Source organism: Peromyscus leucopus, chromosome 12, assembly GCF_004664715.2.
Source record: "Peromyscus leucopus breed LL Stock chromosome 12, UCI_PerLeu_2.1, whole genome shotgun sequence".
Taxonomy (NCBI): Eukaryota; Metazoa; Chordata; class Mammalia; order Rodentia; family Cricetidae; genus Peromyscus; species Peromyscus leucopus.
Window position 1 is genome coordinate 63,520,395 of NC_051073.1, and position 21,166 is coordinate 63,541,560.

The following is a 21,166-nucleotide window of genomic DNA, read 5'->3' on the forward strand; positions in this document are numbered from 1 at the left end:
TAATTATCTGTTTATCTATTTATTTATTGGAACAGGCTAGCCTGGAATGTGTTATGTAGACAAGAATGGCCTAGGACTTCACAGAGACCCACTTATCTGCCTCTGGAGTGCTGTAATTAAAGGTGCATAACACATCTGGCTTAGTCTTGATGCCCATTAAAGCTTTAAGCCATGGTGGGAAATGGGATCACACTTGGGACAAGTGGTCAACAGAAAACAAAAAACAACAAGTAAAAACTCTGTAAGCTATTCATAGGACTTCTGAAGTTCATAACTCATGTAGAAACAATATTCCACTAATCTGAAAATAACAAAGGAGCAATTACTCTTGCAAGTGACCTGGTTCTTAAATTATGTTTGACTTAATAAAAATAAAACCCTGTCCCTTTGCCTGTTTTATTTAAAATGATTCCTCATTTAGTATCTCATACCATAAATTATGAGAATTACAAAAGATTAAGAGTATAGAGTTTTACTTAAGGACTTTTAAATTAAGCGGTTTTTTTTTGTTGTTGTTTGTTTTGTTTTTCAACTGAGTGCAGAGGCATGTGCCTATAGTAGTCCCAACAAGGTTCAGGTCTAATACTTTCCAAAGCCTGATGAAATTTTGCTCAAGAGTTAGGTATTTATCACAAACTCTCATTAATCAAATATAAAGGACTAGAAAATCAAATATATACAGTTCTATTTACAGTGGGGATGTCTTTAGTGATTAGGTAGGTAACAAACAAAAGACTAGAATTTTTTTAATGATATATTTGATGTGCATGGATGTTTGCCTACATGTATGTCTGTGTGAGAGTGTCAGATCCCCTGAAACTGGAGTTGCAGATAGCTGTGAGCTGCTATGTGGATGCTGGGAACTGAACCCAGGTCCTCTGGAAGAGTAGCCAGTGCTCTTAACCACTGAGCCATCTCTCCAGCCCCTAAAGACTAGAATTTTGTTTATATATTTATTACTTTATTTTTTAGTGCTACATCTTAAACTCAGCTCCCATACATGTTAGTCACACATTCTACCACTAAGCTATAGATTCAACCTTAGTTTTCAAAAATATTTCAAGATAACTCATTTTCCTAGGAAAATCTACGTTTGGAAATATGAACTTCATTAAACTGTATCTGCTTTTTAACTGCTGTGTAGCTTAGGAAAAAATGGCCATGCTTATAGTGGTATTCTATTTGTACTGAAATGTGATTTTAATTGTATGTTAATAAATAAAGTTGCCCGGGGGTCAGAGCTATTAGAGCCATAGAAAGAGCGTGGCGGTGGTGGCGCACACCTTTAATCCCATAGATCTCTGTGTGTTCAGGGATACAGCCAGCATTGGAGACATACGCCTTTAAGACCTGGAGGGCTGTACTTACAGGCAGTGACCAGGCAGTCATGTGTTTGGGTTTACAACCAATGAGAAGGCAGAACAGAAAGACTATTTAAAGACAAAAAACACAGGAAATAGGTCTCTTTCGGGGAGCTAGGAGCACCGCAGGAGGAAGGGTAAGATTTTAACTCTGAGCTCTGACCTCTCGGCTTTCTCTTTTACATTGGTTCTGTGTTTCTTATTTAATAAGACGGTTGGTTACATCTACACATGCTCTAGTTTCCTCAGAGGCAAAATAATAGTACCAATCTATAAAGTTCTTAAAAAGAACAAAACCAAAACCAAAATGGCTTCAAGCTTGCTATGTAGCCGAGGATGAGCCTGAATCCTCCTGTCTCCACCTAAGTGCCTGGATTCCAAGTATGTGTCACTAAGTCTGGTTTATTCAGTGTTGGGTCTTAAACTCAGAAGTTCTGGAATGTTAGGCAAACACTCTACCAACTGAGCTTAAATCCTCAGCCAACAAAATCCTTTTTGTGGTATAGTTGGTGGCTTGAGGCACACAAACCCCAGTCTTAGCCCAGTTATAATCAAGCAGTTGTACCCTGTACTCTGTCACCTGCTGCCCGCCTCTAACCCACACAGTTCTTGAGGACTGAAAAGAAGAGATTAAATAGATAAGATGGCATGCTCTAGCGAATTTAAGGTATAGTAAATACAAACATTTCCACATAGTATTTTTCAGAGACTTTCAAACTTAAATGTCTGTCAAAATTAGAAAACTGACTTAACTTTGATAAAAATGCAACTAGTTAACTTAGGCAAAGAGTAACTGCTACAATAAATAATAAATTCATACTCTGTGTGTGGTCTGACAGTAGAGACACTTGCAGAACTGGTACTGGGCTCCTCAGCAATTCCTCCACCATCCAAAAACATAGTGACCGCCATCTCCAGGTTGTTGTTACAAGCTTCAAGCATATGTTTTCCTACACTTTCACTTGCACCTGAAATAGCAAAGGAACAGAAAAGAAAGTTAAAAATGGCATCTTACATTCAAGCTCACGTTAAAACAGAACTTCCAAACAGATTAACAGTCCTTCCCCCTTTAAAATGACTTCTACAAAAATGCATTTGTTTACTTCTGTCCTGCTGGCTGGCTGGTATAAATACACAGAGCTAGAAAACAACACAACAGCACCATAGCAGTACAGACTCTTTCACAATGATATATGTATATGTGTATATGTGTGTGTGTGTGTGTGTGTGTGTGTGTGTGTGTGTGTGGTGGCGTGCGCATTTCCTTTCCTTTTCTTTTTTTTTTTTTTTTTTTTTGTTATTTGTTAAGTATATGTGTGGGGTTTTTTTTGTTTATTTGTTTAAGACAGGTCTTACACTGTAGCTTGGTCAAGTGTTCAACTCAGAAATCCTCCTGCCTCAGCCTCAAATACTAGGCTTACAAGAATGAGCCACTACCATGCCTGGCTATTTGCCATTTCTTTGCGTATGTGTGTGTATATGCATGTATGTACATGTGAGTATGCCATGGCACATGTACACAGGTCAAAGGACAACATCTGGTACTGTTCCTTGCTTCTACCTTGTCAGATAGAGTCTCTTATCTGCCACCACATACATTAGGCTAGCTATCTAACAAGCTCTCAGGAGATTCTCTAGCCTTTCATCTCAATATAGGAGCACTAAGATTACAGATGTGTGCTACAGTAACTGGCTGTACGTTCTGGGGATTTGAATCCAAATCCTCATGTCTGCATAGCCTCAGCTCTATTTACAATTTCTTTTGTTTATTTTTATTTTTTTAAAGATTTATTTATTTAATATGTATACAGTGTTCTGCCTGCATGTATGTCTGCAGACCAGAAGAGGGCACCAGATCTCATTACAGATGGTTGTGAGCCACCATGTGGTTGCTGGGAAATGAACTCAGGACCTCTGAAGGAGCAGTCAGTGCTCTTAACCTCTGAGTCATCTCTCCAGCCCCTATTTACAATTTCTTTATATGGCTAAATTAACTAGTGTGATAGTACATACAGGCGCACCTGAGAGGCACTCAGAGGCAGGCGGATCTCTGAGTTCAAGGCCAGCCTGGGACTATACTGTAAAACCCTGTCTCAAAAACAAAACAAAACAATAAAAACAGGATAAGTATATCATCTTTTAGTAATAATAAACTGAAAATGGGATAAAGAAAAATTAAAGACTACATTCTAGAAAGTTAGAAATATTTCCTGTTAGAAAGACTGCAATTCAATTAATATTTTTATGTATTCAAAAAGTTTTTGAGGAGGGGCTGGGCTAGCGCTCAAACTCAGAACACATTTTTAATATCAAACCAAGAGAAGTAAACGAGACATTTTTGTCTAAGATATAAATATCTGGTAAGAAATGTCAATCTTTGCTATTTAAAATTGGTCCAAACAATCATTTGTAAATAAAGCCAGCACAATCTGTTGAGTGAAATGTAAATTGGTAAGTCCTCTTAAAAACAATTTTACATGTACCAAGAAATTCCTTTTTTGACACAGTTGTACAGACTTCTAGAATCAAATCAACATGAAATACTACATGCACAAACATGTCCAGAAATATGTTCAGAGTAGATTCAGTTAACGAAGCAAATTTTGAAACATAAAGCATCCTATAATGGTATAATGTGAACCACAGTGTGTATTTGATTTAAACATTATGTGGCCACTGCAAATCACCTTGAGCTTTCTACATTTTCTCCATTATAACCCTTGGAGTCTCGTTCTGTCGGTAGCAAATGCACTAAGATCTTTGTCTTGAAATGTCTATTGGGAAAGCACTTTACTGATGTGCCATCCAAGGCTGACAGCTGTTCTGTCTCAGTACACAAGACAGAATTCCAATGTCCTCTGGCTTCTGTTGCTACAGCTGGGAAATCAGTTGTCAGCTTAAAGAAAATTATTTTTATAGCAGTCTGTTGGTTCTAGAGCTTTTAAGGTTTCTGTCACTGGCCTGCAGTTCCACTGTGACTTGTTAAGGTTAATCTCATTTATTCCTTGGGGTTCATTGCATTTCTTTTCTTTTCCTTTTGTTTTTTCAAAACAGGATTTCTCTGTGTCACAGCCCTGGCTATCCTGGAACTCCTTTTGTAGACCAGGCTGGCCTCCCAACTCACAGAAACCCACCTGTCTCTGCCTCCTGAGTGCTGGGATTAAAGGCGTGCGCCACCACCGCCCGGCATCAATCTTTTTTAATGCTGCTGCCTCTTTATATCTTCATGTTGCAGTGTTAGCAGTATCTTGTCTGTTTGTTCCTTCTGAGATAGGGTTTGGCTCTGCAGCCCAGGCTGGCCTCCTCCTGCCTCAGCCTCCCTGTCCTTGTCAGCTCACCTGACTTGGTGATATCTTCACTGCTATCTTCTAGTTCACATATTTTCTCTTTAGATATATCAACTGATTGAACATCATTTAATCCTTTATAAGTAGTTCTATTTTTGCTTAGTTCTTCATCTGACCATGTTTTAAGAAAGCCTTAATTCACATTCCTATTTCAACCTTTAATTTCAATTACCTCTATAATATAAAACATATACCACTACAATATCAACTTTCTGTAATATCTATGCATCACTATCTCTTATTTTTTCCTGGCTCTCACTCATTATCGAATGGTTTTTGTGTTATTGTAAAATTTTATCTTTTCATTGTGTATATACTGTTGCAGGATTTTGTTCACACTGACACTCCGAGACTGCCAATAAATTTAACCTTGAATCGGGGGAGGAGTCAGCAACTAGCTGACCAGAATTAGCCATTAAGGTTTTAGAGGACCCAGGATACATATATAGAGACAAGAGTAGTAGGGAGGGATTTAGAAAGATTTGCAGGCCTTTTTGAATCAGGGAAGGAGAGAGGGTGGAGGTCACTGGCCACTTCTCTGATCAATCAGGTTTTTAGCCCAATATCTTACTCTTGAGTTTTATTTAATAACAGAACAATATAAGTAAACACTTCAATATATGTGTATGAGGGTATATACACCTGAATCTGAGAGGGCAGCAGATTCTCTCAAGCTGGTAGTTTTGAGTCAATGCATGTGCTTGGGTCCTCTGCAAGATCAGTTTGTGCTCTTAACTGCTGAGCCATCTCTCTAGCCCTGTAATTTTTATCCTTTTCATTATTTATTTGTATGTGTGTATCTGCATAAGTGCATGTACATGTTTGTGCAGTTGCACACATCTAAAAGCACAGAGGCCATTATATGGTGTCTTCGAACCTCTTAAAGCTAGAATCCCAGCTATTTGCAGGGAGCCCAACTTGATACATGGTGGTGGGAGTAAAGCTCTGGTCTTATGACTGTACAGCAAGAGCTTTATGGTATCCTTCTCCATACATGGACTCCTTGCTAAGACTGATATCAAAATGTCAGCTTCCTTGAGCAGGAGTCCTTTTGGATTCTTTCAACCATTGGGCTTTGTTTGCTGGGCTCCATTATACTATGAAAAGAAGTTCAAACAAACAAACAAAAAACAATCTGGGCAGATTCCACAGGATGAAAGATTGCCAGGTGGTCGCAAATGCCTTTAATCTCAGCACTGAGGATGCAGAGGCAGGTGGATCTCTGTGAGTTCAAGGCCAGCCTGGTCTACAGAGCGAGTTCCAAGACAGCCAGGACTATTACACAGAAAAACACTGTCTCAAAAAACAAAAACAACAAGAAGCTAGCTAACATCTGCATTCCCAGTTTAATTTCATTTTTAACCTTTTGGCAGCATGATGAACTATAAAAGATTTTTAAAATACACTTTCACTTTATGTGTATGAATATTTTGATTGCATACATGTATATGCACCATATGTGTGCCTTGGTAACAAAAAGGTCAGAAGAGGGCTTTACTATCCTCTGAAACTCGAGTTAGACAGTAGTCAACCTACATATAAATACTGGGAACCAAACCCAGGTATTCTAAAAGTACAACTGATGCCGTGGATCCAGTCCCCAATACCACACATTTTTTTCAGCAATTTTCTTTGAAGAGGAATTATTCATGATATTCTACATTAGACAAACTATGAAATATGGAAGTGCTAGCTCTATCCTAATATCTCTCATTCTCCTCCTCCTTACACCCACACACAGTTTTGAAAGTCTCTTATTATTGCCTTGGATAGCCTGAAACTCGCTATGTAGGCCTGAGATTAGAGGTGTGTACCACGACACTTGGCTTTTATGTGTGTATCCTTACTGTGTGTGTGTGTGTGTGTGTGTGTGTGTGTATGTATGTGTGCGCGAGTGCATGAGCGCGCGCGCATATGTGCATATGTGCATGTTTTAAAGACAGGGTCTCATACGTAGCCCTGGAGGGCTGTAAAACAGGCTGGCCTTGAACTCAGAGAGAGCCTCCTGTCTCTGCCTCCTAAGTGCTATCATTAAAGGTGTGTGCTAGCAAGGCGGTGGTGGCTCACGCCTTTAATCCCAGCACTTAGGAGGAAGAGGCAGGCGGATCTTTGTGAGTTCAGAGGCCAGCCTGATCTACAGAGCGAGATCCAGGAAAGGTGCAAAGCTACACAGAGAAACCCTGTCTCGAAAAAACAAAACAAACAAACAAACAAAAAGGTGTGTGCTACTCCTGACCTTTCTCTTTAACTACTTCAGTTACTACTACCTCAAGTCCTTTACACTTTTTACTTAATTACTACAACAGGCCCCTAAAAGAGCATCATTCTGTTTTGCTGCTAGAGTATGCTCCAAAATACAAGGCCAATTATACCACCCACTCAGACTTCCTTAATGGCTTTCTCCTGACAGCTACAACATAAATACCAAAGCTTCAAAGACAGTCTTTCATGATAAGGTCTCAGTTTATTTATTTCACTTGCTTTGCCAATCTTCTCCATTCTATAAAATTTACTAAACTCAAAAACAAATTAAGTACTTGGGATGCCATTATATCTACCTCCCCCATGTAGTTCAGGCATGCTGAGAATCATCGAAAGTGTTAATCTGTCTATTCTATCCACAGACTTATCACTAAGAAGTAAATGCTGGTTTATTTTCTTGCTCCAACACAATGAAAATAATTTTTGTTTGTTTGTTTTAAAGACAGGCATTCCCAATTTAATTTCATTTTTAGCCTTTACACCAGCACAATGATCAATATAAAAGATTTTTTAAATCCTACACCTTTTATTTTTATGTGTATGAACATTTTGCTTGCATGTATGTCTGTACACCATGTGTTTGCCTTTGTGTGTGTCTTACGGGAAAAGAGAAATGGAACTTCCACACATCCACATGTACACCTTATGTAGCACTGGCTGTCTAGAACTCTGGAACTCTGTACACCAGGCTAACCTTGAACTCAGAGATCTGCCTGCTGTTGCCTCCCCAGTGCTGGGATTAAAGGCATGTGCCACCAAATCTACCCCGTAAAATTTTCTTGAAAGAATTGTGGCTTCTCCGGCGGGCGGTAGTGGTGCACACCTTTAATCCCAGCACTCGGGAGGCAGAGCCAGGAGGATCTCTGTGAGTTCAAGGCCAGCCTGGGCTACCAAGTGAGTTCCAGGAAAGGTGCAAAGCTACACAGAGAAACCCTGTCTCGAAAAACCAAAAAAAAAAAAAAAAAAAGAAAAAGAATTGTGGCTTCACATTTGTACTTGCATGTTATCGATAAGCTCACTTAGAACTGTTTCATAGCAAGAAATGGAGAAAGGGCTCAGCTATCAAGCTCATTTGTTGCTCTTCCAGAAGACCTAAATTCCAAAGCTCATTAACAACCTGTTATCCAGCTCCAGAGAATCAGATGCTCTCTTCTGGCTTCCAAGGGAACCCACACACATGTAGCAGACACTCACAGAGACACATACACATAAATAAAAATAAAATCTTTAAAAAGAGAGGGGGGGGGCAGGCGTGGTAGCCTTGGGAGGTAAAGGCAAGTGAATCTCTGTGAGTTCAAGGCCTACATAGAAAGTTCCAGGACAGCCAGGAAGACGTACAGAGACCCTGTCTCAAAAAAAAAAAAAAAAAACACAGAACTATTTCATAGCACTTTAGCTGTTTACAACAAAGAAAAAGGAACCAGGACCACTAAAAACCTTTTCGATGTTTCTGAATTTTGTATTGTATGCATGTATTTGATTCAAATTTAATATATAAAGCAATTTACTTAAACTAAAATAATAAATAGCATGTGGGAAACTGGGTTAAATAAATCTGACAAAACTTTCTAAAAAGGGGAATCACACAAATTTTTAAAAGGGTATATCTCAAACAATATAAAGAGTACAAATGGCAAAGATCATTATCCAATAAGCTGTCAGATGTCAAGGAATAGCTATAGCTGTTTCTCCTAGCTTATGAAGATAAACATCTAAGATATAAATGAAAAAAGAGGATCTGGAGAGATGGCTCAGCAGTTAAGAGCACTGACTGCTCTTCTAGAGGACCCGGGCTCAATTCTCAGAACCCGCATGGCAGTTAACACCTGTCTGTAACTCTAAGATCTGACATTCTCACACAGACATACATACAGGCAAAACATATGTACATAAAAATAAGTAAATTAGTGGGTGTTGGTGGCGCATGCCTTTAATCCCAGCAGAGCCAGGGGGATCTCTGTGAGTTCAAGACCAGCCTGGTCTACAGAGCGAGATCCAGGACAGGCACCAAAACTATACAGAGAAACCAAAAAAGTAAATTAAAATAAATAAATAAATGAAAAAGAAAGTGCTTAAAATTATTTCATGAGGGCCGATGAGATGGCTCAGTGGATAAAGGCATTTGGGCCAAGCCTAATGGTCTGAGATTGATGCCTGAGACCCACACAGTAAAATGAGGGAACCAATTCCCTCAAGTCGTCCTATGATGCATGTATGTACAAACAAACATACATACACACAATAAATGAGCTAAAAAGTAATTTCTGCCCGGTGGTGGTGCATGTCTTTAATTCCAGTACTAGGTAGGCAGAGACAAGCGTATCTATGTGAATTCCAGGCCAGCCTGGCTGACAGTTCCAGGCCATCCAAGCCTGCACAAACAAACCCTCTCCTGAAAATCTAAAAAGGAAAAAAAGGGTAATTTTTTATTGAAATTAATTTCAATTAATCTTTTGTAGGGGAGGAGAGAATTGGATGAATATAAAATTATCTTTCATGTGGCATGACATGAAATACGTGGATCTTCAGTCTTATTTCCTAGCATACAATTTCAAAAATCCTTGGAATCCTCAAAATGGCATTGTTTGGTTTTTCCAGACAGGGTTTCTCTGTAGCTTTGGAGCCTGTCCTGGAACTCACTTTATAGACCAGGACTGTCTCTGCCTCTTGAGTGCTGGGATTAAAGAAGTGTGCCACCACCGGGTCCAAAATGGTATCTTTTTTTTTTTTTTTTTTTTTGGTTTTTCGAGACAGGGTTTCTCTGTGTAGCTTTGTGCCTTTCCTGGAGCTCACTTGGTAGCCCAGGCTGGCCTCGAACTCACAGAGATCCGCCTGGCTCTGCCTCCCGAGTGCTGGGATTAAAGGCGTGCGCCACCACCGCCCTTAAGGCATGCAATTGGGGTTGACTGATGGCTGAAGCCCATGTGACTGTTCAGGATAGAAGCTCATCAACTGAAAGACCAAGGCAGATTAAGTAAGGGCATAAATATTAGAGGTTAATCAATCACACATGTAGTGAAATCTCCATAAAAATGACAGACTTCAGAGAGCTCAAAAATCAAATGTGAGGCTGTTGGAGGGTGGCATGTCCACAAAGGGAGTTTAGAAGTCCCATGTCCTTCCAGAACTCATCCTATACATCTGCCTGTATTCTTTGTAATATCCTTTGTAATAATCTGGAAAACAAGTGCTTCTCCAAGATCAAGAACTACTCAGGAAATCAATTAAGCCTAAGAAACAGGAGGCTGGTAAATCTGAGAAGCTTTCAATCCAAGACTCTTCACCTCCCCCCAACTATGAACACCATCAAGCAGCCAAGTCACAGAGTCCCAGCTTCAGGAGCATCACTCCTACTCAACTCTTTCCAAGTTGAATAAAGTCCTACTACAGACTTGTCATGCTCCTTTTTAAAAAACATTTAAATGAGTGAATGTAGATTTATTAATGAAAAGTGAGAAATAACATCTGAAAGGGGTTCCTGGGGAAAAACACACTGATATGCTTTTTTTTTTTCATTGTATTTATTTATGCCTAGCTCTATTTTTTTTTTTTTCACATTTTAAAACTTACATTGGGTGTATGAGGTGTGTGCATATCATTAACTTGCAGGAGTTAGTTCTCTCCAAGTGAGTCACAGGGATTGAACTCAGATCATCAGGACAAGTGCCTTTACCTACTGAGTCAACATCACACCAGTACCCTTGATACACTTTTTACATAGCAAAATAACATGTAATTCTCTTCCATTTCCTTTTTGAAAACAATCAGTCTCTCTTGAGCTACATACAAGATCTCTAAGACAGACCTTAGCGGGGAGGCTAAAGCAGGATTAAGACTAACCTGCACTACAGAATGCAACTCCACTTCACAAAAGAAAAGGAAAAAAGAGAGCAGTTCAAGTGACATATGACCACTGCTCACAAATCTTTACTGTCATCTCCCACCACCTCATCCTACCAGAACTCCGAAGACACTTCCATTGTGAACTGTGAATAAAATAAGATAGTGTAAGCAAGCATGGTGACGTGACATACACCTGTAATCCCAACATCTGGAGGCAGGACGAAGGATTATACATTTTGAAGCAAGCCTGAGCTAGACAGTGACACCCTGTCACAAAAAATAAACAAAAAAACAAAACGAGGAGGTTGTTAAGCCAATCCTCTAACAAATTGCCTATCCCCCCCCCCCAAATTTGGCCTGAAATCAGGATAAGATTTCCAACAATTTTTCTTTCTTTCTTCTTCTTTTTTTTGGGGGGTGGGGTGGGGTGGGGGGGAGTGTTCAAGACAGGATTTCTCTGTGTAACAGTCCTGGCTGTCCACCACCGCCTGGCAGAATTTCCAACCATTTCTAAAGTGGCACACTAAACACACTTCTGCCATCATGATATACTTGAGCAGCAGCACTGACTACAAAATCAAAATGCTGACCAAACTCTGAAAAGCACTGAAGATAGTTTACATCCCATTGTATCAAATATTCATCTGAGAGTTCTTTATTTAAAAAGGAAGCATGTTATTATGCAAATTTGTTTTTTGTATTTAATAATAGAAAAATTATACGTATACCAAAGAATTGCTTTAAAATAAATGTCTTGGCACAGCAAGATGGCTCAGTATGTAAAAGTACTTGTCAAGCAAGCTGGAGAGAGATCCCTAGAACCCACAATGGAAGGATAAAACCAATTCTTGAAAATTATCACCTGTCCTCCTCAAGCACCACCAATTCCCCCCAATACAGACACACAAAGATTAGGCAGGTGTTGCACACCTTTAATCTCAGCAGTGAGTTCGAGCCCCGCCTGATCTACACAGTAAGTTCTAGGCCAGACAGGGTTACAGAGTCTCAATAATAAATAATAATTAAGTTAAAATTCTTGGGCTGCAGACATAGGGGAAAGCATCCTAGCAGGCACTAAACCCTGAGTTTGGTACCTGGCACCACATCAAACGGGGCATGGTAACTGTGATGGTTTGAATGGGAGTAGCCCCTACTGACTCAGACATTTGAATGCTTGGTCTCCAGCTGGTAGAAATGTCTGGGAAAGATTAGGAGGTATGTTACTGGGGGTGAGCTTTGAGGTTTCAAAAGCCCACAACATACCCAGTAAGCTCTCTGGTTCATGGTTGTCTCAAGATGTGAGCTCTCAGCTTCTGCTCTAGCATCATGCCTGCCTGCCTGCCTGCCCCCATGCTCCCCACCCGGATAGTCATGGACTAAACTAAAGCTCAAGTCCCAATAAATGTTTTACTTGTTTATTTATTGTAAATAAGCTGTTTTGGTCATGGTATCTCATTGTAGCAATAGAAAAGTAACTAAGAGAGTGACACAAACCTGTAACCCCAGCACTGGAAGGGTAGAGCAGGAGGATCAGAAATTCAAGAACATACTCTGCTATATATCAGATTCAGAGTCAGCATGGATTTATATTGACTTTTGTCTCAATAAATAAATTTGATTTATTAGCAATAAATGTTTTATGTAAACTACTTTAGGCACCTATGTAACTAGGGTCTTGTAAAAAAAATTTTGTCAAACTAAAAGGAGTCACCAGGATCTAGAAAGATAGCCCAGCAGTTAAGAACAATTGCAGAGGACCTGCATCCACATGGTAGCTCACAACCATCTGTGGAATTCCAGTTCCAAGGGATCAGATGTCTTCTGATCAAAAGCACCAGGCACACATCAGATCATATACACATAAATACATGCAAGCAGGCAAAACATTCACGCACATAAAATAAATCTAAGACAAATTTTCTAAAGGGGAGGGAGTTTAACCAGTGTGAAAAATTTAAGCCCTGGTAACAAACTGAAAAAAACCTAAAGTACCTGGGGATGGAGAGATATAAAAAAGTTAGAATCAGGGCTGGAGAGAAGACTCAGAGGGTAAGAGGCTACTCTTCCAAAGGACCTGGGTTCAATTTCTAGCGCCCACATGGCAGCCCACAACTGTCTGCAACTCCAGTTCTAGGGAATTCTACACTCTCACAGGCAAAACACCAGTACACATTAAAAAAAAGTTAGACTCAAGCCGGGGAGTGATTGTGCACACTCTTAATCCCAGCACTCGGGAGGCAGAAGCAGGCAATCTCTGTGAGTTCGAAGCCATCCTGGTCTACAGAGTGAGTTCCAAGACAGCCAGGGCTACACAGAGAAACCCTGTCTAAAAAAAACAAAACAAACCAAAAAGTGATCTATAAAAAACTGCATGCCCACCCTCTATACTCAATAATAATGAGAAAACATTCTGCATATTCCTTTCTGCACATAGGCAAAGGAATGTACACAACACAGATAAAGATCCTAGACACTCCTCAGATAAATTTGGTTCTAAATCCTAGTCATGTTGTTCACTGGTTGTATGATTAGGTAACTTACTCATTTCTCAGTTATAAGATGGAAATACTAACATCATGAGCTATGTGAATTAAGAAAATGCATTTGAGGGGCTGGAGAGATGGCTCACTGGTTAAGAGTATTTGTTGCTCCTGTAGAGGACCTGGGTTCAGTTCCCCACACCTACACTGTGCCTCACAATCAACCCTAACTCTAGTTCCAGGGGCTCTAGAGCTCTCTTCTGACCTCCACAGGTACCAGGCATACATGCAGTGCAGAGTAATACATTCAGGCTAACACTAACACAAATAAAAGTAAAGTAAATCATCTAAAATTAAAGAAAAGAATAAGGAAATGCACATAAGGGTATGGGGTGTAGGTCAGTGGCAGAGTCCTGGACTGACATGTATGAAATCCTACGTTTGATCTCCAGCAAAGGACAGGAGGGCCAGAAAAACTGAAGGTTGAAGGTTTCTCCTGTCCTTTCTCCCCAGCACTGACATTGCTATTAAGAGTGTGACCTACTACAACTCCCTTTTCTATTTGAGTTTCTGGGGACAAATAAGTTCCTCTTACTTGGGCAGAAAACACTTTACAGACTAGGCTGGCTCCCTAGCCCAGCACAGCTCTTAACCAGCAAACAGCTAGTTGTTACTAAATGTAATGTCCAGGTTGTATGGCCCTAAAGCTATATGCAAATGACCAGCGAATAACATACAGAGTATGCAATGTAAATACTTATATAAACCATTTAAGGAGAACCATTTTGTCACATAGTATACAGGCCAAGTAAGGTCTTAGTTTTCTTTCTCTTGTCTATCTGGTACTATGAATATATACTTCCCTCATGTTATATACTCATTTAGATAATAACAGAAATGCTGGGCATGGTGGCTAATGCCTTTAATCCCAGCACTCAGGAGGCAGAGACAAGTGGATCTCTGTGAGTTCAAGGCCAGCCTGGTCTACATAGTGAAGTTCAGGACAGCCAAGACTACATAGAGAAACTGTCTGGAAAAACAAAAACAAAATTATAAAAATAAGGCATGTTAAACCATTTTAAACTACTGAAATATTTGTAGTAGTTTGTTACCCAAAGGAAACCAGTAACACAAGAGTTAAGTCTTTTGTAATAGATTTAACAGTTCTGCACCACTAGAAATTCATGCTTCAAATTCCAATAGAAGTTTCCTCCCCAAGTGAATGGGAGGGAGTAAGGTGAACTGAAGGGCATGGGGATGGTGGGAAGCTGCGTGATAAAGGGCAGTGCAGCACACTTAGTGAAGTCTTCAGTTCCAAGCCCTAATAATAATTTTTGGTGGATCAGCTGTAAAAAAAAAAAAATCACTCTTGTTATTTTTACAACAAAAATCATGCTTTCCAATGACACTAATATAATAAACTTGAGGATTTAAGCCGGGCGTTGGTGGCGCACGCCTTTAATCCCAGCACTCGGGAGGCAGAGGCAGGCGGATCTCTGTGAGTTCGAGGCCAGCCTGGGCTACCAAGTGAGCTCCAGGAAAGGCGCAAAGCTACACAGAGAAACCCTGTCTCGAAAAACCAAAAAAAAAAAAAAAAAAAAAAAAAAAAAAACTTGAGGATTTAAAACGTTTATAAACTTGTATACATTTATTTGAGATCCTAGTAGTATAAATAGCAGCAGAATAGCTTAATCTCACCCAGGAGTATATATATATATATATATATATATATATATATAGTCTAGGGTACAATTTACACCCTACAGCTTGTCACCAGTGTATCTTTTCCCCATTTATCCCCTTATCTTTTTTTTTTTTTTTTTTTTTTTTTTTTTTTTTTTTTTTTTTTTTTTTTTTTTTTTTTGTTTTTCGAGACAGGGTTTCTCTGTGTAGCTTTGCGCCTTTCCTGGAGCTCACTTGGTAGCCCAGGCTGGCCTCGAACTCACAGAGATCCGCCTGGCTCTGCCTCCCGAGTGCTGGGATTAAAGGCGTGCGCCACCAACGCCCGGCTTTATCCCCTTATCTTTTCCTCCTTCCCACAATAAGGTTGCTAGACACAAAACAGGGCATTACTTCACCTAGCCTGGGGCACACAGTTTATGAGAAGTGATTTCCTTGATGCTTGCTGTCTCTTAGTTTACACCCTTTCTCCATCTATGAGGAAGCAGCTCCAAACCTATATATAATGCAGTCTAGTTCACATCTGCACCAGAGCTAGAAGAATCAAGGGTCATTCTGAATGTACAGTCCTTATGCCAATTGCTGCATTACTTTTAGTGTCAACACAAGGACTTAACTGTCCTTGAGGAACCAAAGTGTAACAATCAATATTGAAGAAGAAAACTGTGGGACAAGGATCTATAATCTCAGCTCTCAGGAGGCAAAGGAAAGAAGATAGAAAATTTGAGGTGAGCCTAGGATATAACAGTGAAACTCTGTCTTTAAAAAAAAAAAAAAAAACACAGGTGTGGTGGTGCACGACTTTAATCCCAGCTCCCTGCACTCAGGAGGCAGAGGCAGGCGGATCTCTGTGAGTTAGAGGCCAGCCTGGTCTACAGAGTGAATTCCAGGACAGCCAGGGCTAAACAGAGAAACCACCACCAGCAGCCTAGAGAGGTTACTTTTTGGTTCCAAGTTCACCCCAGCAAAAGTTTGAAAAAAGGTAAGTCAGACTATCTACCAATGAAAATGAAAGAAGTGGGTGATGACTGTGAGAAATTGAAACTTTAACAATTCAAACCTTAACCTCAAAAGTCTTCAATCCTGGAGTATTTCAACTTCAGTACAAGGCTTTTGTTCATTGCTTTGTTTTAAGACAAGGTCTCATTATGTAGTCCAGACTAGCTTTTAACTCAGACTCCTGAGTTCTGGATTATAGATGACATCACAATACTGGCTAAAACATTTTTTTTTTAAAAAATGTATATAGCAGCTCTTTCCACCATTTTGGCACCTGTGGAGATCTGCTGGGAATAGAATTTCTAAAAGGAAAAGTATGTCTAGAAGGCTGGGTTCAAGGTCATTTTTGCTGGCTATAAATGAAGTCTTGGGAACCAAAGAGAGCACACAGCTCTTCTTAAAATTGAAGGTGTTTATGCCCAAGATAAAACTGAATTCTACGTGGGTAAGAGATGTGCTTATGTGTATAAAGAAAAAAAAAATACAGTGAATTCTGGAGGCAAACCAAACAAAAGCAGAGTAATCTGGGAAAGGTAACTCAGGCCCGTGAAACAGTAGCATGGCTCTCACCAAATTCCAAAGCGACCTTCTTGCAAAGACCATTGGACAATCTGTGTGATGCTGTACCCCTCTCAGATTTAAACTAATAAAAAATAAACAAGTGAATTTGTGCTTTTGTTTTAAAAAAAAATGTGGCTGGGCGTTGGTGGCGCACCCCTTTAATCCCAGCACTTGGGAGGCAGAGCCAGGAGGATCTCTGTGAGTTCGAGGCCAGCCTGGGCTACCAAGTGAGTTCCAGGAAAGGCGCAAAGCTACACAGAGAAACCCTGTCTCGGAAAAAAAAAAAAAAAATGTATGTACCAAAATTGCACTTAGTGAGTTTTGGGAAAGGAAACAATCAGGTTAGAAAAAGGCAATCTTTCACTGCACTGAGGAGCATAACTCCAGTGACTAGAAAGTAACACCACGGAAACTTAAAGACTAAAGGAATGAAGAGCTCAAGCTCTGTCCCCTGTTCTGCAGTTACCTTGACCAGAGATACCCAATGTACAAACAATGGCTGAGAGAGCCTTTGCTGTCTGACAAAGAACTGTCTTTTCAGGTTTCTTTGAGATGTATTTATTTATTATGTATACAGCGTGTATGACTGCAGGCCAGAAGAGGCACCAGATCTCTTTATACATGGTTGTGAGCCACCATGTGGGTGCTGGGAATTGAACTCAGGACCTCTGGAAGAGCAGTCAGTGCTCTTAACCTCTGAGTCATCTCTCCAGCCCACGTTGTCTTTTCAATTTAACAAAAGCTGGGGCATGAGAGGTTTATGAATGGTAAATTATTGTATGTAAAAATGTCAGTAACAACTGTCACTAAGGAGATGCAAATTAAACCCACAACTGTATTACACTCAATACACACGTATAGAAAAGTCTTTAAAGAAAGTTTAAAATAACAAGTGCTCACAGAATGCAGAGAACTGGACTAGCATGGTAGCTTTTGGGAAACCATTTGGCAGCGTCTTACATTTATTCATGTATTAAATGAGCCAGTAAGTAAACCTGTAGGAATCGGTGTAAGGTGTGATGGTTAATCTTCTTTGCTAATTTGACTAGATTAGATTACCCAGGAGACATACTTTTAGGTATCTTTGATGGCATTTCCAGAGAAGTTTAACTAAGCAGGAAGACATACCCTAAATGTAGGTAGTACCATGCCAGGGCTGGGTTCCTGGACTAAATTATCAGAAAAGCAAAGAGTCCTCAGGATCCAGCTCTGACTTACACTCATCCCAATAGACTGTACCCTCAAGTTATGAGCCAGCACAGACCTTTCCTCCCTTAAATTGCTTTGGTCAGGCATTCCAGCACAGCAAGGAGGAAAGTAACAAGACAAAGGAAAATGTGTCTTCACATGCTTATGCACTGCTTTTAGCAGCTTTATTTGTAATTTTTCTAACTGGAAGCAAGTGTGTCTCCCTCTTTTAACTCTTCTCAAATACTAGAATTTCAGCCACCACAGTCCTGTGCCACCATATGCAGCATACATGTCCTTCTCTTGGTAAATAGATAAACAATAGCATAGAATCATAAAATGATACACTATTTACCAGTAATAGAAATGAACCACTGAGACAGGCAGTGGTGGCTCACACCTTTAATCCCAGCACTTGGGAGGCAGAAGCAGGCAGATCTCTCTGAGTTTGAGGCCAGCCTGGTCTAGAGTCCCAGGACAGCCAGGGCTACACAAAGAAACCTTGTCAAAAAAAAAAAAAAAAAAAAAAAAAAAAAAAAAAAAGAAAAGGAAGGAAGGAAGGAACCACTGATACTCCAAAATATGATTTTCAAATGTAATATGCTAAGAAGCCATACTCTAAAGACTACAATAGCATAATATCATTTGTGACATTCTGAAAATAAGAGTGAAATAAATTAGGCTCCAAGTACAGAAGCAACTACAAGGGAGGGAGCAAAAGGAACTATTCTGCAATTTTCTTTCTCCTTAAGAATCTCACTTTATTGTGTAGGCTGGTTTTGAACTCTTGGCCTTAACCAATCTTCCTACCTGGGCTTCAGAGTAGTTGGGACACTACTAGTAGGTGGGTACATAACACCATGGCTGGTTTGCTCTGCATTTTGATAGGTCATAATTACAGAATTTATGCATTTACCAAAACTTACAGAATAGGCCAGCAAGATGGCTCCCTGGGTAAAAGCACTTGTCATCTGAGTTTGATCTTTAGAACCAATATGGTGAAAGGAAACCTGACTTCCTCTGTCCTCTGACCTCCACATGCTTGAGTGTATGTACACACATACCTCCTCTCCTATCCTCCCTCCCCCGACCCCTCAAACAAACTTACAGAACTAGCTGGACATGGTAGCACAGACTAAGACTCTAACTATTCAGGAGGCTAAGGCAGGAAGATTAAGTTTGAAGCCAGCCTCAACTACATAAAAAGTTCAAGGCCTGCCTGGGCAAAATAGTAAAACCCTGTCTCAAAATTGATGTAGGTGCCGGGCGGTGGTGGCACATGCCTTTAATTCCAGCGCTCAGGAGGCAGAGGCAGGCAGATCTCTGTGAGTTCGAGGCCAGCCTGGTCTACAGAGTGAGATCCAGGACAGGCACCAAAAGTACACAGAGAAACCCTGTCTAGAAAAACAAAAACAAAAACAAAAAACTGATCTAGGCATATATAACCCAAGTCAGTTCACTTCTCTGAATAGTTTTGTTTATGTAATATAGAAATGGATCAAGATTTTCTAAGATCTTCCAGACGTGCTGGGATTAAAGTCATGCGCCGCCACCCCCCCCACCCCGCTATCTTCCAGACTCTTAACAACAACAAAAACTATTATTTTCTTTCTTTTCTAGTTTGAGAGGAAAAAAAGAAGAGTGATATGAACGTGTGTGGAAGCCAGAGGTCAACTTTAGGTTGTGATCTTCTGTGGGAGCCTGGTTTGTTGTTGTTGTGTTTTTTGAGACAGGGACCCTCACTAGACTCACTGATTAGCTTAGAGGGGTAGGCTGGCTGGCCAGCAAGCCCCAGGGATCTGCCTATCTGTCTTCCCATCCCTGTGCTAACAAGCATGCCCACGTTTTTTTTACCTATGTCCTAGATTCTGGGGATGGAACTCAGCTCCTCATACTTATGAAGCAAGTTTTTTCACAAATGAGCTATCTCCCAACCTCCTAACCTGTTTGTTTGTTCTACTGGAGCCAAAGTCTCACTATATAATCCCAGATAACCTGGTACTGGCTACTGAGCCAAGTGGCTACAAACTAGCAGCCATCCTCCTATTTCAGCCCTCCAGAACGCCGGATTCCAGGCATGTAACCCATTTCCAGCACAACTCCATGAGTTCTCATTTCCTGCAGAGCTTATCTGATGTCTGATACCCCACCACACTCCTGACTTCACTCCTACATCTCTGGTTCAGTCTTCTCGGTCGTTTCCCCAGGTGTTTTATGCCCTGGAGCCTACATTTCCTCACACGCTTCTCTCCTTTAAAATGTCTTTCTTATCGTTTTATTTAGAGCCTCATCAGCAACCAATATGGCAGACTATCTTCCTTATAGACCCAAGTACTCACTGACTTACTAAACAGCTCCATTTGAAATACCTACTGGCAAGCCGGGCGGCGGTTGCGCACGCCTTTAATCCCAGCACTCGGGAGGCAGAGCCAGGCGGATCTCTGTGAGTTCGAGGCCAGCCTGGCTACCAAGTAGCTCCAGAAAGCGCAAAGCTACGCAGAGAAACCTGTCTCGAAAAAAAAAAAAAAAAAAAAAAAAAAAAAAAGAAATACCTACTGGCAGCCCCTACTTATCCAAAACTGAACCTAGCCTCTCCCTAACCTCTTCTACAACCCCATACCTTCATGAACAGTACTTTCATACATCTAGATATCCAAACTAGATCTTAAACTGCATTCTGACTCCCAGATTTCTTTATCTTTTGAAGTTCACTTTTCTCTGCTTCCTTACTACAGACTTTCTTGCATTATCCAACAGGTGTCTGGAGTATCTCTTCTCCACTGTAGCAAAGAAGCTCTTTCTTTAAAAAGCCCAAGCACATAATTGCCAAGATTCCCTGAAATGGCTCTTAGCTGCACTCACTGCATCTCTCATATTCTTTTGGAATCCTCACCAACTCCCTAGACCTACTGTCTCTTCTCTCACTGTGTGCTCGCCCTCTTATCTCCAAGCCTTTACACATGTTCTTCCTGTCAGAAATGTCTTCCAGATTCAGGTAGAAAATTCTTTCTTCTGGGAAGTCTCTGTATCTCTTCCTGTGTTTTCACATTAGCTTTTGGTTTTTTTTTTTTTTTTTTTTTTTACACAAGGTGTCTGGAATTCAGACCCGATTGCCTCAGCTTCCCAAGTGCCAAGATTAAAGGTATGAGACACCATGCCTGGCACCTGAATTGTTTTGTCAAAGTTTATTACCATCTTTTGAAATTGTTACTAAAATTCCAGGAGTTTTCCTTTAATACCTAGATCATGGCAATGTTTCCTTACCTAATGCTCTCAAATACAGTTTAATATCAATCCAAGAGAAATAAGCAGAAAATAGAAATGGAAATTGACCATAAAGCCAAATACTACACACACCAATATTTCTTTTTTTTTTCAGGGCTGAGGACCGAACCCAGGGCCTTGTGCTTGCACCACTGAGCTAAATCCCCAACCCCCACAGCAA

At 40.3% G+C, this 21,166-nt stretch overlaps 1 protein-coding gene and 1 pseudogene across 3 annotated transcripts in view; one reads left to right on the forward strand and one right to left on the reverse strand.

Moving 5' to 3' along the window:
* The window catches only part of Ubxn7 (UBX domain protein 7), a 61,481-nt gene that overhangs the window by 34,872 nt on the left and 5,443 nt on the right, over positions 1 to 21,166 (reverse strand). The window contains exons 1-2 of one of the 3 annotated variants that reach the window (XM_037209793.1): positions 16,040 to 16,164; positions 2,182 to 2,329 (exon numbers count right to left, since the gene is read on the reverse strand). In XM_037209793.1, coding sequence (XP_037065688.1) covers positions 2,182 to 2,303 — 122 coding nt within the window. In that variant the 5' untranslated portion in view covers positions 2,304 to 2,329; positions 16,040 to 16,164. Of the gene's footprint in view, positions 1 to 2,181; positions 2,330 to 16,033; positions 16,165 to 21,166 lie in introns of those variants that run through there. The other 2 variants (XM_037209794.1, XM_028894097.2) reach the window with 2 other exon arrangements.
* On the forward strand, positions 11,930 to 16,614 carry LOC114710041 (annotated as a pseudogene).